The sequence below is a fragment of the Danio rerio genome, chromosome 7, assembly GCF_049306965.1.
Source record: "Danio rerio strain Tuebingen ecotype United States chromosome 7, GRCz12tu, whole genome shotgun sequence".
Taxonomy (NCBI): domain Eukaryota; kingdom Metazoa; phylum Chordata; class Actinopteri; order Cypriniformes; family Danionidae; genus Danio; species Danio rerio.
Window position 1 is genome coordinate 64,906,167 of NC_133182.1, and position 19,008 is coordinate 64,925,174.

General features: G+C 40.0%; 2 protein-coding genes across 6 annotated transcripts in view; one reads left to right on the forward strand and one right to left on the reverse strand.

Moving 5' to 3' along the window:
- Positions 1-19,008, forward strand: part of stim2b (stromal interaction molecule 2b) — an 860,843-nt gene that overhangs the window by 277,735 nt on the left and 564,100 nt on the right. The window lies entirely within an intron of this gene.
- Positions 1-19,008, reverse strand: part of sh3tc1 (SH3 domain and tetratricopeptide repeats 1) — a 58,282-nt gene that overhangs the window by 14,466 nt on the left and 24,808 nt on the right. For all 5 annotated transcript variants that reach the window (XM_073907437.1, XM_005166494.6, XM_073907440.1 and 2 more), the window contains 5 exons: positions 18,012-18,044; positions 14,382-15,295; positions 9,607-10,366; positions 6,719-6,899; positions 4,503-4,653 (listed from right to left, as the gene is read on the reverse strand). In XM_073907437.1, coding sequence (XP_073763538.1) covers positions 4,503-4,653; positions 6,719-6,899; positions 9,607-10,366; positions 14,382-15,295; positions 18,012-18,044 — 2,039 coding nt within the window. The remainder of the gene's footprint in view (positions 1-4,502; positions 4,654-6,718; positions 6,900-9,606; positions 10,367-14,381; positions 15,296-18,011; positions 18,045-19,008) is intronic.

Below are 19,008 nucleotides of genomic sequence, written 5' to 3' on the forward strand. Positions count from 1 at the left end.
AAATTGGCGGAGCTAAGCTGCACAGCTGAAACTGATGAGCCAATTAGGGCTATATCAGTCGGCTGTGTGAGTTAGCTCGTCAGAATTGTTGCTTCAGGCCCGATCTGAGACTGAAGAACCCTTCTGCTGAGCTGACTTCCAACGTTGAAGAAAGCATTTCCTTCACCAGTGCGGGAGAAGACGCTTTAGTGGCGGTTGAGCTGGGTTTCCCTTCCCCTTGGCGTTTTACTGGTGATCTAAAAGAGCAGTTTTCCCTAAGAGAGCACACGGTGGTGCAAAGCGTCTTTTTAAAGATATCGTTTCGACTGTGCGTTTCTGGATGCGGGGGTTTCCTCGCCCCGGATGACAGGCACGAGTATTGTGTCACATGCTTGGGGGTCCAACATGTTGATGCGGTGCTTGCGGATAGTTCTTGCCCGCATTGCGATGTCTTGACTGTTGCGCAACTGAGGTCGCGTCGAGCTCTTTTATTAGGGCAAGACACCCCTTCCGCTCCCCACCAAGCGGTTAGCACTCGGGCAGGCCTGAGGGTTACAGTGGGGGCTAATCTGTCGCCTTCGGGCCCGCGGACCCCTCGCTCCTCGCCAGTGCGCTCTGTTTCTGCTTCAAATGTGAGCACTGGTCCATCCTCTGGGCTGGCCGCGCTTGCATTAGATGACACTGTGGGCGTGACATCCATCGCTGCATTGGAGGGCGGGTTGACATGCTCCGAGGAAGATCCAGACCCCCTGCCACCCTCTGAAATTGTCAGTATAGTTACGGATCTGGATTCGGACATGTTAGCCATGTTATCCTGGGTGCCGTGGGGCTGGAGATAGCTTGTCCCCCAGAACCGTGACCGGACCGCTTAGACGGGTGTTACATGGGGGTGAAGAAAAAGGAGAAGCCTTCTAGATCCCCCATCCCCTTCTTCCCGGAGGTACACAGAGAGCTCACGCAGGCATGGATGGCACCTTTTTATGCCCAGTCCTCGTGCGCTCCCGCTCTCACTTCCCTCTCATTCTTCCATGCCGGTTCGCGTTCGAAGGACGAGCGTGGCAATACAAAGTCCTCCTATTTGGGCTCTCTCTGTTTCACCAAGCTCGCGGAGGGTCCCCTAGCGCCACTGCGTCTTGCAGGTATCCGCAAACTCAACTATTCAGACGACTGGCTCATTCTAACCTCGTCCCCCGATCAGCTGATTATGCACAGAAACAAAGTGCTTTGGCACCTCGACCAGATGGGGTTTCAGGTCAACCGAGAGAAGAGCAAACTTTACCCTGTGCAGAGGATCTCTTATCTGGGCTGGAGCTGGATTCGGTCGCTATAGTTGTGCGTCTCTCCGAGGAGCGCGCCAGGCTGATGCTTTTCTGTGTAAACGAGCTTCACAGGAAGATAGTGGTCCCACTGAAATGCTTTCAGAGGCTACTGGGGCATATCGCATCTGCAGCCGCGATTACGCCACTTGGTTTGCTTCATATGAGACCGCACATTGGCAGCTGTTTTATTCCCTGACCGAGGCCACCCTCAGCACGGATGCAATGGCTCACTGCTGGCCATCGGGCATGGGCAAATATGTGTTTCCCCTAGTGAGCCTAATTACACAAAGTTTGTGCAAAGTCAGGGAGGACGAGGGGCAGGTCTTGTTTGTTGCGCCCCTCTGGCCCAACCGAACCTGGGTTTCAGAGCTCACACTCCTCGCGGCGGCCCCTGCTTGGCGCTTTGCCCTGAGGGAGGACCTCCTCTCTCAGGGAAGGGGCACCAAATGGCACTCACGCCCAGAACTCTGGAACCTCCACGTCTGGTCCATAGATGGAGCGCGGAAGACTTAGGTGACTCACCGCCCGCGGTACTTAACACCATCACTCAGGCTAAAGCACCCTCTAGGAGGCATGCCTACGCCCTGAAGTGAAGTCTATTCTCTGAGTGGTGCGCTTCTTGCCGAGAAGAACCCCGAACTTGCCAGATTAGCATTGTGTTATCCTTCCTTCAGGATAAGCTGGAGCGTAGGCTGTCACACTCCACACTAAAGGTTTACGTGGCTGCGATCGGCACTCATCAAGACGCGGTAGATGGCAACACACTTAGGAAGCATGATCTAATCATTCGATTCCTCAGAGGCGTATGGCGGTTAAAACCTGCCCCCCTCTTATGCCCTCTTGGGATCTCTCTCTAGTCCTAGCGGGTCTGCAGAGAGATCCGTTCGAGCCCCTTGAGTCATTATCACTTACAATTTTGTCACTAAAGACAGCTCTGCTGATCGCATTGGCGCCATCAAGAGAGTTGGGGATCTGGAGGCATTTTCGGTCAGTGAATCGTGCCTTGAATTCAGGCCCGGTTACTCTCACGTTGTCCTGAGACCCCGGCCTGGCTATGTGCCCAAGGTTCCTACCACCCGATTTAGAGATCAGGTGGTGAACCTGCAAGGGCTGCCTTCGGAGGAAGCAGGCTCCACCCACTCACTGCTTTGTCCTGTTCACGCTTTGCACCTTTAACAAACGCAAAATGTAAGATCACGCGAACAGCTCTTTATCTGTTACGGTGGTCGGCAGAAGGGAATTGCCGTATCAAAACAGAGGTTGCCCCACTGGTTAGTTGATGCCATCGCCCTTGCTTATCAATGTCAGGGCGAGCTGCGCCCTCCTAACATGAGAGCGCACTCTACTAGAGGTGTCGCTTCCTCATGGACGTTATCAAGCAGCGCCTCTCTTACAGATATCTGATGATGTAGGTTGGGCGACACCTAACACATTAGCGAGGTTCTATAATCTTCGAGTGGAGCCAGTTTCCTCCTGGTTATTGGGTAACCCTAATCAATGAGGGGGGGTGGAATTAAGCTCGGTGTCACAAACGCTCGCTGCGCCATGCTCCCTAACCCCGAGATGCGTGCGCTTTTTTCTACTCTGCTTGTAAGTTTCCCTTTTCAGTCGAGAGTTCCTCCGAGGGCCCCAGCATTGACTCAGCGGAGGAGTCGAATGCATGGCTCAGTGTGCGGTTGGTACGCCCATTTGGTCTACACGCATATTGAGGATCGGTGCCAGCTATGTGCATCCCCACTTGGTGATGCCATATGCATTATTACCACGGTGTGTTCCCCCTTATCATATGTAGCCCTCCCTCTCATTAGGGCTAGTCCATATGCCCCTTTACCATCAGGTCTCCCCTTCTGGGTAGCAGGTGGTCTCCGCTGTGTCCTCCCCCTGCAGGGACTGACGTTTCCCAATGTATTGTCGTATTTACAAAAATCCCTAGTCTATATTAGCTAGGTAAAAGCAAACTTACGACCCCCGATTAAACTTTAAAGATTTATTCTCATGTAATGGTAATATGTTGGGCCTAGGGGACGTTGGAAGATTGCGCTCTTGGTGCGCTCACGCTTGGCAAACTGCACATCAGGATCGCAACGGGCTTTGGTTGCTGTGGCGCTTTCCATACAGTCTCCCCAAGTCTGTTTATACAGACACACATAGGAGTTCCCTTATAAAGGGGAACGTCCTGGTTATGTACGTAACCCTCGTTTCCCGAATATGGAACGGAGAAGTGGGTCTCCACTGCCACAGCACCTGAGTCTCCAGCAGGCAAAATTCTGACAAGCTAACTCACACAGCCGATTGGCTCATCAGGTGTTCCAAGACTGTAAGTTTCTTTTTAAGTTTCTAGACATTATAAAGAATGCTGGAATTCTTACTGATGTCAATGGTCATCAACATTCTTCAAAACATTAACTGCATTAAACAGAAGACAGAAGGTGGTGCAGGTGTTGAAAAAGTAAAAAGTGAGTAAATGATAACAGATTTGACTACATTTTGAATGAATAATTGCTTTAGGATTTCACACTTGCCAACAGCTCTGCATCAGTGATATATTTTTAAAAGGTTTTCATTCATTGAAATGTAGCTGCAACAAAGAAAAACTGAAAATCTGTTCAAGCTACAGTATAAAAATTACTTAAACCTAAAACAAAAAAGCTAAATAATAGTTTTTAATACACATTTCAGAGTTGAAAAGAGGTCGGGCAGATACACCTCATCACTGTTACCCTGATGAAAGCAGCTCTTTGTCGAAACGCGTTGGTTTTTTATGGATGAGCCATGTGAATGTTTCGAGTGCATTGGACTGATTTTTGCTGTTTATTCTGATGAATCCCTTACCCAAAGTACACCGATGCATTATTTAAGCTACCCCTGAGCACTTTTTGTTTGATTTTGAGGTTTTTAAGTATTTTTAAAAAAGCATATTTCATCTTTACATTTTACAGATTAATTTGTAAATTTTCTATATTTTCGTGGTTCATTCTGCTGTGGATTAATAAAAGGACTAGAATTTTCTATATTATAAAATTTGTAATTATTGTAGAGCTGTCAAGTTATCCATAAATCAGATCTACAGTATACGCAGTTCACTTAAATCATAATTTACATCTTTATTTGAGTTTATGCTCAACATGTGGCCCCTGCCTATGGTTCCATGGAGAGGAACTCATGTGAACACAATGAAGGAAAGCTTAATGAAGGCTCTTTCACCTGAACATAGAGGTCCACCAGTTCTGTCTGTTGGAGGATGTGGTAAATCTTCCCCGCTCGTAACCAGGCATGAGCCTCTTTGCGTTTCTTGCCCAAGTCAATGAAGATGGCCAGACTTCGTTTGGTGTAATCTAAAGCAGCTCTGTTAGCTCTGTGAGACAACAAGACCAACATGTTAGCAACTGAAAAATCCCTGCTGAAATAAAAGGAAAGAAACCATCATAGAATTTGTGAAATGAATTAAAACAGATTTTATACGTAAAATAAATACGGTTTTGGTACCGTGTTACTTTACTGGTAATATTTTGCTATTTATTGGTGAACATGTTACTGGCAATGTGTAAAATTCCGCATTCTATGGAATGTCTAAAAAATTTAAAGAATGTCTAAAATCGAATGTCGAAGTATGAAATGATTGCTAATTTAAACATTGCTTAAGCATTTCCATGCGGCAAAGTATATAACTGGTCTAGCCCCATCATTTTTTCCGCTAATGATGTTGGCGGTGGCGCTTGGGTCATTGTTTGATGATGGCGATGAAAGCACTTGAGTGTTGAATGCTATTGTAAGAAAGCGTATTGCCAATACGAGGTTACACAACCACATTACAGACAATACTTCACACTTCTGTTTATTATTAGCAACCTGTACATATATTCATCTGTTGTTAATCTCTGTTCACAGCTAATACATAATGTTCATAGTACATCCATCTGTAAATATTACTATAGTTTTTCCTGCAATAGCACTTTTTTAACTTATACGTATATCCTCCACTTCCTGCGACTGCACTCCTGGTTAGACCTATACTGTATTTCGTTGCCATGTGTGATGACAATATAGTTGAATTTAATAATAATCTTTTATCACCATAATTACTCTCACAATGTCAGTGTATATTATCCAGCCAAGTTTCTTTACTAATTCGTAAAAAATGAATGCGCAAAACCAAAGTGCCTTAAGTGACCAAAGTGTGTTTTTGTGTGAAAAAATAAAAATTAAGTACAATTTGTACAAGTGTCATTCAAGTCTTACCTACTGTAACAAACATTTTAATCTCAGTTCTGCTGTCATTGTTTTTCTGGTCAACACATATGCTTTATTACGTATTCCTTCCACTTTAAGATATATAATGATAAATAAAGTCTGTTGTTGTGCTCTTCGGACACTTTGCCTAATGATACTTATCATTCTATATAATGCCTAGGAAAAGTATTCAAAATCTTAACAAAAACTGATATTTCATACTTCGCCTAAAACCATCAGGCATTCTCTACACTTCCTAGGCATTCTATACAGTAATGGGATTTCACACATTGTTGTGCTAAAACTAGTATATCCTAATTGAAAATATCTTAAAACACACTAGTGAACATTAAAATGTACTGGTTTTATTGGTTAAAATGTGATAGATAGTAATGCTTAATAGTATTTGTAGCGAAAACCCTTTGAATTTTCGATGATGGTTTCTATTGTTTACCTCAGAAGGAATTGAAAGGAAAATTGACCCATTTATTAAAGTCCTCTCATTTTTTAAACTTCCTCAGGTTTTTCCAAATAGTAATGACTTTCATTCTCATTCAGAACCCAAACAATATTTTAAAGAATATTGAAGGTCAGTTTTGGTGACTAAAATAAACAGAAAGCCAATGGAACGACAAGTGGGTGAACAAATGAGGAGAAATGTCTAAATTTCTAAATTAATCATTTTGGCTTAGTTCCTTTATTACTTTGGAATCGCCACAGCGGAATGAACCGCCAACTTATCCAGCATATGTTTTACGCAGTGGATGCCCTTTTAGCTGCAACCCAGTACTGGGAAACACCCATACACACCCATTCACACACATACACTCTGGACAATATAGCTTAACCGATACTCTATACTGCATGTCTTTGGACTGTAGTGGAAACCAGAGCACCCGGAGGAAACCCACGCCAACACAAGAAGAACATGCAAATTCCACACAGAAATGCCACCTAACCCATCCGAGGCTCGAACCAGTGACCTTCTTGCTGTGAGGCGACAGCACTACCCACTGCGCCACCTTCTAAAGGTGTAGTTTACCTGAAAATTGTTTACAGGTTTTCTTCAAAATATCTTATTTTATGTTTAATAATAAAAAAACTTAAAGGTTTGTAACCACTTGAGGGTGGGTAAATTAAAATTTTTGGTTAAATTCTCCCTTTAATTTGAAAATTTCCTCAGGTCTCACTTCTCAGTAGCCAGGTTGAGGTAGAGCTGGCTGATCTTCTCAAGGATCTCTGCTTCTGAACTTTTGTCTCCAATCCGCTGGAGGAGGTTGAGCTGGTGCTCATTATAGATGATGCACTGGGCTTCATCTGGACACACATCTTCATAAAGCTCACACAGGTGACGAGTGGTGTGCAGTTGGCCTGTTGGCATATAAAGAAGAATATGAAGGTACTTGTGCATCAACCAGCAAACAATTCCAATATTTCTCTATACATTACTAAAGAAGAACAAACTAGAACATAGACAGATGGAAAGGAGGGGCTGAAGAAATTAAAAACACAAATAAGTAACAATTTGAGAAAAGTTAAGTTTTAAATAATAATATTGTTTTAATTAAATACATAAATGCACTCAGACAGTTCACAAGAATCAAGCTGCATGTTTTCTTTTCAACTTCTCTGAGCTGGCAGACACAGCTGAACACTAAACACACACACACACACACACACACACACACACACACACACACACACACACACACACACACACACACACACACACACACACACACACACACACACACACACACACACACACACACACACACACACACACACGCACACACACACACACACACACAAATCTAAAAATTTCACCTGACGTCACTTTTAATGATGTCTTTATGAACTTTGTGCAGCCAAATTTATATATATATATATATATATATATATATATATATATATATATATATATATATATATATATATTTATATATATATATATATATATATATATATATATATATATATATATATATATATTATATATATATATATATATATATATATATATATATATATATATATATATATATATATATATATATATATATATATATATATATATGTCTGAAAGATGAATGAAAGTCTAATTGGTCTCTAACAAAATAAGGGTTAATAAGGGTCACAGAAGTGTATTTTTTTGGTAATCTAACTTCAAAAACAAACGTTTATGCTTTCACATTGGCATTAAACATGATCAGTTAAGAAAATCCAACTCACCAATAATTTATAATGTATTTTTATTTAAAGGGGAGCTATTATGCTCTTTTTGACAAGATGTACAATAAGTCTCTGATATGGTAACACTTTATTTTGATGGTCCATTTCAGTATTAGTAGACTGTCTACTTAATATCTGCTATTACTGCTCCTTCAACAGACATTTAACTGACTATAAGAAGCTTTGCAAATACATGTCAACTTTCACTAACCCCAGCCCCAACCTAACAGTCTACTTATAATCTAATTAGAATTAGTTGGCATGTAGATGCAATGTAACTTAAACTCAACAAACAGACCATCAAAATAAGGTGAGACCTCTGATATCCCTTGAGTGTGTATGTGAAGCTTCAGCTCAAAATATCACACAAATAATTGTTTATAACTCTTTGAAAGAGTTATAACCCGCTTTTAGGTTTTGATGGCTGCTGCTTTAAATGCAAATGAGATTGTGCTCTTCACTGAATATGGTAGAGCTAAATGTCTATGCATCAGCACCAGGGCAGATTAAAAAACAGCACTAATGTTATCTCTGTGAAAATGTAAAATGACTAATGTTCATTTGTGCATCCTAAAACAATACTTATATACCTCTTATGCCAAGTTCAGATTGCATGATTTTAGCCCTGATTTTGACTTGCCGACAGGTTTTGACAAAGCAACGACAATTGCCTGAAATCACAGGCAAATCTGCACTCATTCATGTGAGTAACAATCACAGTGTGAACTATCAAAGACGCGATCTAAAAAAAATCGCCAATGAATTGCTGACACTATTTGGCATGCAAATTTTGTACCTGCCGGCGATTCAAATCATGTCATGTAAAATGAGTTTTGACCGAAAATAACATTGGCATTTACCTACAGCCAATGGGAAAGCAGCATCCACTAATACCTGCAGGCCAGCGGGAGGTTGATGGAGAAGTTCAGGGCTTCTTTTCGGTCTATTTGCACCCAAGAAATGAAGGAAAAACTAGTGTAAATTTGGCATGCGCACCCTTGTCCGACATGTCATCTGAGCAATACCACAACTGGGTCTAAAGAGAAATAGCTAATTCCCTTCAAAGGCCAGGTGAGCAAAATAAGTACATTTTCCACCCAACTAAAGGCTTCTTTCTCATTATGTAGTTAAAAACAAAAGATATACTACATCATCTTGCGTAGTTTCCATGTCACTTCTTGCATGTGTTTGGTTGAGATGTAGTTTGTGGACCGAGACAATATCGTCGGTGGTGTCGGCGATTCTTCTATTTTAAAGTGTGAAGACATCTGTGACACCACTACCTTGAAAATCGTGCAATCTGAACTTGACATTAGTCGCTGACATTATCTAGGTAAAAACTCTAACATAGAGTAACACAAACTCAAACATCTAGCATTGCTAATTGTATAATGTTTGGTTTTTTGGGAGTATGTTGTTGTATTTTGCATTGTCTGAAGCCAGCGCCTAAGCTTTTCACTCATCATAGTACACGTGCTGCTAATGATGTGACAATAAAAGTGATTTGATTTTAATGAAGGACACTGCTTCTCACCCAGGGCTGTTTATACTAATGAGGAAGAGACTGTCACTAATGTGCGGGGTTTTCCCCCTCTGATAACATTTAGAAAGGGAGAATGTCAATCAAAGTGTTTCTGCAGATTGTTTGTATCAAGTCTTAATATAAAAATGTAATTGATGAATGTTTACCATTAGATGCTAGCTACATTCACACACTTGCCACACAACTGCATTTAACCTCTAATAAAAGTCATTTTTGCATCATATGTCTTTAATCAAGCAGTTCTATTAACTGATTAATCATGATAACCACATACTCACTACCACAATTATGATAAATACTTACTCTCAATGTTATCGATATAAGTGGCGATCAACAGGGCCCATTCATAGTAGATCTTCCCACTCTCGCTGTTTCCCTGAGAAATAAAGTGTCTCCCCAACTGGAGAAGCACCAGAATAAAGCTGAGTTCATGCCCTTCGTCCTCAAGCCCAGAGAAAAGCTCCATTGACTGACACAGGTTCTCCTCTGCCAGCCTTTTAGCTTTGACTTGCAAGCACATGAATCCAAAATTGGCCAGCGCCACAGCCCAGTTATGTCTATCCTCAAACTCCTCACAAATCTCAATCGCGGCTTGATAGCTCTCAGCGGCCTGACGGATATCTGCTGAATGTCTGTATGAAATAGCCCGCATGTTGTAAACCACACCTTCCAGATGAGTAGTGCAGTGTTCGGGCAGTGATGCCAGCACAGCATCCAGCACTTCTAGAGCTGTGCCAGGCTGCTGGTTACAGATGTACAGCCATGCCAGCCAGATGAACGCAGTGGTGGCGTCTGATTTGCCAATGCTGGACATGCTAGAGTGTTCCAGGATGGCGCACATGTAGCGAACAGCTCTTTCAGGCATGTTGTGTCTGTGGAAGAGCCAGGACAAACACAGAGCGTGGATGTGAACCAGTGTGGGATCATTGTGCAGGGGGGCTAAAGCAGCAGCACGGGTCAGGAATGGAGCCACTTGTGTTGGGATGGACACTCCATGTAGCTCTGGAGCATTTTCCAGTAATAAAGAAACACCACAGAGACAGTGGGACACGGTGACTCCTACCTATGGAGGAGAACAGATAAAAGCATATTACAGATAAAGTTTATTAAGACTTTTGTATTTTATATTACTACGTAATTTATTAAGGTTAAATAGTGACTGTGTGAAATAAAATTGGGTTGATGCCTAAATCATTTCAACTTATATAATATTTTTTTTAATAATCAAACTAGTTGCAATTAATTGGTTAGTAAATTAATTTACAATTTTTTTACTAAAACATCTTGTATTAATTGTTTTATGCCATTTTCATTGTTGAAAAATAATTGATTAATTAGTGCTGAAATGTAATGACTTTTTTGCATTTTGCATTATTATATTTTTGATTTATATTTTATTTTGCAAGGGCACATGGATCCTGCATATTAAAGGTGCAGTAGGTGATCCGCCAAAAATGCTAACTGTTAGCGTAAAATCTTTGAAAATACATCCCCTCCCCTGTCGTCCAAAGCCACGCCTCCTGATATCATGAATGCACACATTAAAGATGACAGTAGACAAACCCACTAGATCATGTCATTCACCAGTTAGAAAACTTTACAGTAGTTTATAACACTACAATTACCAATGAAAAACTGTATCATATTTGGCACATTTCAGTTGTATAGCTAGCAAAACTTGTCATAATGTGCGATTTTTCATGCATGCAAGAATCACTGATCTCTCCCTCTCTCTCACACGCTTAAAGCCCTAAAGCCCCTACTGCAGTGGTTCTCAAACTGTGGTACACGGGCTTACTTCTAGTGGTACATGGAGGAATCACCGAGTAATGAAAGAAAAAATGAATAAAATTTTAACTATTTGATGCGTATGATAACACAGATGTGATCAGCATTGGCTGTTCTATTAAGCCTACGATCAAAGCGCTGAAGAATGTTTACTATAGTGCATCGCGTCATCAGCTGCTAAAAATCAATCCAATTGGCGCAGGACGAGAGAAAGAGGTGCGTGGTGCTTGCAGAGCAAATACACGCTAGAGCAGTGGCCCCCAATCCTCGGAATGCCACAGACCGGCACAAGTCTATAGATCAATTAGTACCGGGCTGCAAAAAAAATCATTAATTATTTCTGTTTTATTTAATACCTCAGTTAGAATTATCATTTATTTTGAAAAATCTTTTATTTTGAAAAATGACCGTAATCTCTTGTTACATCTAGGTCACTTGATCACCAAAATTTTACCTACAGGCTAGCAAAAGGAGTAAGAACTGCGGCACGACGCGATTGCGTATTCCAGGTGTGCCCTGTTAAAACATCTAAACTTTTCAGAATGTCGCACCGCCAGTCAAGTGACAAGAACCAACTGATCAGCTTCATATTTTATATGGAATATAATTTCGTTAGACTAATTATCTTGGATAAACACAGAACACCCAAACACAGCAGTGCTTTTTAATTTTCTCCATAAATAAAACTTGTGCAGCAATGTTTTGTCAGCTTGACATCCTCTGAGAAAAAAGGGTCCCCTACCAATCTACACACCAGTTAATGTTTAGATTTCAAAAAGTTTTACAAATATGTCATATGTACATGCAACATATATTTAAAAATGTATCAAAAATTCTATAAATATGAATATGACTATGACATGCTGTAGCTGCTTAAATTGGCCAACTACGCTACCTTGTATCAATACTAGTTATTATGGTGGTACTTGGAGAGACAATTTTTTCTGAGGTGGTACTTGGTGAAAAAAGTTTAAGAACCACTGCCCTACTGTATGCTTAGTGGTTGGTTGACAGGTTGCAAGAATTACACTTATTACGAAGCCATCCTTAGGCTACATGCTAATTCAAAGGACAGTGTAAGGCAAGCTACTTGTAAAATGTAGTGAGCTAAGCTAGCTACCTTACTTAAAATGTAGATTAACTACACAAAAAGCTACCCCCTGGGAAATGTAGCAAGATAAGTTAAAAGCTACATGGCAAAAGTATATTAGCTACATCTAAGCTATTTTTACAATTTTGATTTTTAAATCGAAGCAACTTAAATGCAAGTTAATCATATCTTAATGATCAATGAAACTGTCAAAGAAACATATGAGGCAGAATAATTCAGTTATTTAGTGTCAATAATATGCTGTACTAAACAGAAACAAATTATAGGATATAACAGCTAAAACAAAAAAATCCAATAAAACCAGGTGTATACACACACACACATTTATAAACATAATAGTTTTAATGACTCATTTCTAATAACTGATTTCTTTTATCTTTGCTATGATGACAGTAAATAATATTAACTATTTACTGGATATTTTTCAAGACACTTAAGCTATACAGCTATATAGCTTAAAGTGACATTTAAAGGATTAACTAGGTTTATTAGGTTAACTAGGCAGGTTAGGGTAGTTAGGCAAGTTATGGTAAAACGATGGTTTGTTCTGTAGACTATCGAAAAAAATATAGTTTAAAGGGGCCTTTGTTGTCAAACACTATAAAACAGGAAGAAGAAGAAGTCGTCATTCTCGCATCATATGGATTTATTTTCATTGGCTAGACACCGGCCTCACAGCTCTGTGAATGTTGGTGCCATCACTTTTTGATCCGTAATTGGTAAATGTAGCTTGTGTGGACGCTACTGCTCTACTTGACCAAAAAAAATAAAATTAGCGACACTACCGACATGCTACTGAGAAATATAGTTAAGCTAGTAGCGTTAGCATCACTACTTCTAGCAACTGTACTGGCCAACACTGCAGAGTGAATATTCAGAGTAGCATGGTAAACAATATAGGAGCGCGTCACAGGTCGTCATTGTTCAAAAATGACCCAATGTGAATATAAAACCAACTTTAGCTCAGTAAAAAAAAGCTAGGCGGTATAGCGCTTTTTATTGATGTTTTGTTGTTAAACTAAATAAAATCTACATTATGGATGCTGTAAAATGTCCCTTATGAGACTAAAAATAGTCACATCAAACTTTGACTTCAATCTTTTCCCTCCAGTATTTTTTGAAAATTTTGGTTACCATCCACATTTGTGAATGTTTTGGACTTAACAACTAAAGTACAAGAAATATGCAACATTTAAGAAACAAATTTTACAACAAAACTTTTAGTAAAATCAACATAAATGCCCAATCCCAGTTCTACCCCTTAGCCTTTCTCCTTACCCCTACCCCTCATTTTGGCGCACTAGTGAAAGAGTAGGGGTGTCCTAATTCTCTTTAGCTTGAACGTGTAGGGCAAGCTAGCTCTTGAAACTGAGATTTTTCAGGACCACACTCGAAACCAAGGGGGTAAGAAAATCTTCAGCCATCTACAAAGGCAGCATGGCTGCACACGGAGGTCAGGAGAAAATTATTTACAACAAAATAGTATTTTTTTATCATTATTACTGGTATTTACAACAAACAAGCCCGTTTTAATATATTCATAACCATGTTCATGTTTTACCGTCATGCTTTAAAAAAACGCTGAAATAAAAAAACGCTAAATTTCACTATAATCCATAATCATAACTCCTGTATAGAAGTCCCACAACATTCTGCCACTCAAATACCCTGTCAGTAAAATGTAGTGACAGGAAATGACCTTTTTACAGTGTCTGGTATAATGTTAATGTTGTTTTCATGTTTACACAGATGAATATGGCCACGGTGTAAATGCACAGTATAATTATGAGGTCATTGCCACAATATATCGTTATTATAACATGATATCGTTGCCTTCAGTGATTTCCTTGAGATAAATAACAAAAAATGTAATGCAACTGGATTACCTACAGCAGTCGTGATCGACTGATCTCATGTAAAGTAAGAGATTGTGATGACATGATGACGTGTGCAGGTGCTGTAGTGCTGTCCCATTTCTTAGGGGGTAAATTTTGAAGCCCTTACGCCTCACACTCTGTTTCAAGGGCCAAGGGGAAGGGGTACAAAAATAGAATTGCATTGGACCTTAGTGTGACCCCCTTGTCCCTATAGGCACACACGTTTGGTTCTGTAATCCAGTTTTCCTCTATAAATGCACCTATAATAGTTCCTTAAAGCACTATTAAGAAGTAGCACTGACCTGAAGTGATGCCCGGCGTGCACAGCTTTCAGCCAGGCGAGGTAAACCCTGCTCACTGTAGAGTCTCGCTAACACCAGGGAAACATGGCACATAGCCTCATCACATACTTCAGGAAGCTCATCGGCAAGGATTAAAAGCCTTTCAATGAACGGGACAACACTCACAGCATCTTTAATCTTCAGGTGGAGCTTTGCCAGAAGAAAACAGGCTCGGGCCTCAGCGAGCTGACTTTTGGCCAGGACGGCTTTTTTCAGCACATACTTCAACACCTCAGGATCCTCACAGCCAAACAAACAATCAGGGACAGCCATTAACAAAGCAGAAAAGCGTTCTGACAAAGCGAAGAACTTCTCGTGGTTCTTCTGTGTCAAGTAAATGAGCGCCAGGTTGGAATAAAGGGCAGAGAGCAGAAGCATGTCTGAGAAACTATCCCGAGGTACATTTAAGGCTTCTTCATAATAAACACGAGCTTGAGAGAACTTTGATCTCCCTGCACAAAGCTGTCCGAGAAGAAAACAGATACGGCTCTGTGCCCATGAGACACGCTTCTTCCGTGCCAGTTCTCGAGCTATGCCTAAATACGTTACTATATCCTCTTCATCAGAGTGACCCTCAAAATGTGTCATGAGGAATTCTGGGTAAGCTCTGTATAAGAGGGTGAACTCTGGCTGGTGCTCACGACTGCTCAAGAAGGAGAGGAGAGCGTGATGTTCATCTGGACTGCTGCCTTCCTTATCTGAGCAGACAGAAAAACGAGGGGTGTCCTGGGACACTTCTGTGTCATTTCTTTGTTTCTCCTTCTGGTGATTGATGATCAGCGCTGAAACCTCATTTCTTTGAGTCTCTTGTGCCTCACTCAATACGTGGCTGACTTTCTGTTTTAAATTGCTGACTTCTGTTTGATGACTCTTGCCTGAAAAGAAATAAGCGTATCACACATTAATTTAAACATATTAATTATACTGTATGTAGCGAATTAGCTCAAAGTGAATTGAAGATTCATTTGAACGGGTCTTTAAAAGAATTGACATCTGAACAAATGAATCATCTGAAGATTAAGACATTAGATTCATAAATATGCACAGGCACCTTTCTTTATAGAAAGCTAAACTTTATTGAATAATCTAATAGAAACTAACATCTAACAAAAACACACATCCAGACAAGTGTAGAGAAGAGTTAAGGAAGAAAAATAAGAGTTTGGGAGAGTGTAATGATGGAAAAAAACACAGATTTTGTAAGACCAAACAAGCTAAACAAAAATAATTTGTTTAACCCTAAGGAAGGCTTTGTACCACCCTCAGGAGCCGAGTTGACTAATAAGAACCCCTCCTAGGCATATTTTATAGTACTTTGTTCCAAATTGTGGTGATTTGCATATGCATTCTGGGTGAGTGCTACTGCGGAAATGTTTAAAGTTTCTTAAAATTTTAACATGAATTAACATGGCAAAGCTGTGGCGCAGTAGGTAGTGATGTCGCCTCACAGCAAGAAGGTCACTGGGTCGCTGGTTCGAGCCTCGGCTCAGTTGGCGTTTCTGTGTGGAGTTTGCATGTTCTCCCTGCATTCACATGGGTTTTCTCCGGGTGCTCCAGTTTCCCCACAGTCCAAAGACATGCGGTACAGGTGAATTGGGTAGGCTAAATTGTCCGTAGTGTATGAGTGTGTGTGTGTGTGTGTGTGTGTGTGTGTGTGTGTGTGTGTGTGTGTGTGTGTGTGTGTGTGTGTGTGAATGTGTGTGGATGTTTCCCAGAGATGGGTTGCGGCTGGAAGGGCATCCACTGCATAAAAACTTGCTGAATAAGTTGGCGGTTGATTCCGCTGTGGCGACCCCAGATTAATAAAGGGACTAAGCCGACAAGAAAATGAATGAATGAATGAATGAATTAACATAAAATGTAAATGATCATTCATACATCAAATTACCTATGCAGGGATATCAAACATCTATGATCTTGTTTAGCTGTGGTAGAGTTAAACATTGATTGCAGGAGTATTAAAACCATAATATTAATACATGAGCAAGAGACTTGTTGCAAAACACCTCTTTATACACAAAGAGGGAGTAAAGGTTTACATTAAAAGCATAAGTCTTGGACAAGTTGTATAGGAACGTGACCATGTCTGTGTCCATTTCAAGTAAATAGTTTTGGAGTTGGGTTACACACTATATATATATATATATATATATATAGGCTCTATACACCAACACAATCGATTTGAAATGAAATGAACAAGATGTGCTTTAACTGCAGACTGTCAGTCTTAATTTGAGGGTATTTAAATCCAAATCAGGAGTAACATCATTGTGCTTACCACTTGTTAAGGGTCCAAACTTATACGGCTTCTAGATATCTAGATAAAAGGTCCAGAGTTCATTCCAAGCATGCTATTTGCATTTGGAATCTGTTACTGTCAACTCTTAAGATGAGATCCAAAGTGCTGTCACTTTTAGTCAAGCAAGCCATCATTATGCTGAAGAAACTAAAGAAACTCGTCAGAGAGATAGCAAAAACATCAGGCGTGGCCAAAACATGTGTGTGGAACATTCTTAAAAAGAAAGAGTCCACCAGTGAGCGCAGCAACACCAAGAGACCCGGAAGACCACCGAAACAACTGTGGAACACGACTGAATAATTATTTCCCTTCACAACAGATGGCCAGATCAAGAACACTCTTCAGGAGGTGAGTGTATGTGTATTAGAGTCAACAATCAAGAGAAGACAACACCAACACTTTTTTAGAGTTCTAAAAAAGCTTTCACAGTGCTCGAACAATATCCTATAGACAGATGAGATCAAGATCAACTTATACCCGAGTGATGGGAAGAGAAGAGTATAAAGAAGGAAAGGCATGGTGGTAGTAGTGTCATGGCATCGGCATGTATGACTGTCAACTGCTGACAAAAGCAGCAGGTTGAATTCTAAAGTGTTCCATGCAATATTTTCTGCTCGTATTAAGCAAATACTTCAGAACTCATCAGACAGCACTTCATAGCGCAAATGGAAAATGACCCAAAGCATACTGCGAAAGCAACCAAAGAGTTTTTGAAGGGAAAGAAATGGCATGTTATGCACTGACCAAGTCAATCACCTGACCTGAATCCGATTGAGCATGCATTTCACTTGCTAAAGACAAAACTGAAGGGAAAATGTCCCAAGAACAAGCAGAAACTGAAGACTGCTATAGAAGCCTGGTAGGGCACCAACAGAAATGAAACCTAGCATCTGGTGATGTGTATGCATTCCAGATTTCAGGCTTTAGTTGACTGCAAAGGATTAGCAACCAAGTATTAAAAAGTGAAAGTTGGATTCATGATTATTATTTTGTCCAATTACTTTCGGACCCTTAACAAGTGGGAGGCACATCTGCAACTGTTGTAATTGCAACAGCGTTCACATGATTTGGATATAAAAATCATCTATTAATAAATGACTTATTGCACATACATATTTTAAAAAATGCCCAATTTTCTTTATCTTATTTGCTCTAGTTGAATGAATGACTGAATTAATTGTGAGCAAAAAGACAGATTGCAAGAATAGATGCACAGAAAGATAGAAAAAGGACAGACAGACCAACAGACAAACGGACGGATGGACGAACAAACAGACAGACAGATAGCTTACTTTGAACTGAACCTGAAATTTCTTTTGCCACATCTGTTGGATGTAAAAAGAAGGTTAAATAAACAAATGTAACAAAATTACATTATATCACATAACAGGGACCAAGACAGTAATGTATCTTTTAAACAGATTCAAAGCTTTTACAACTTTCTTGTTAGAAGATTAGGAGACATACAGTTTAAAATCTTCAAGAAAAATCTTTAAAAAACAGATGGCTACATCTTGTATAAACATTTAGTCAACAGAATATGATTAAATAAATAAATAAATATATCAATTTCTTCTTTTTTAAAGTAACAGCAGGAATTACTACCACAAAACACATTAATACCACAAACGCATTGACATTACTTGAATATGATGAGTTATGATGCTTTCTTAAGCTGTTCTCCAAAAATATGATAAAATAATCAAGAATATACCCTTGCAAATACTTGACCTAGTAAAGAAACAAATAAAACATTCAATGATAAATCCCAAAATAATTGATCTTAAAAAAAAAAAGAATATGTTAACTTTACTGATAATGCTCAAACTAACTATTGAGAGATTGTGTAGACAGTGTTGTTTTCCAGGACCTGTTAAGATTAATGTTAACTTCAGCTCCCTTGCTACGATTTTTCTTTATCATTTATTTTGTTATTTTTTTATTCTATTTATTTTGTCATTTTATTTATTCATATATGTAGTATTATTATTATTAATGAGGATGGAAATATTAAACCACTTGTTGGCGCAGTATTGCTTCACAGCAAGAAGGTCGCTGGTTCAAGCTTCAGCTGGGTCAGTTGGCATTTCTGTGTGGAGTCTGCATGTTCTCCCCGCATTCGCATGGGTTTCCCCTGGGTGCTCAAATGTCTGTAGTGTATGTGTGTAAATGAGTGTTTGGTTGTTTCCTGTGATGGGCTACGACTGGAAGGGCATCCGCTGCATAAAATCTATGCTGGATAAGTTGGCAGTTCATTTCGCTGTGGCGACCCCAGATTAATAAAAGGAC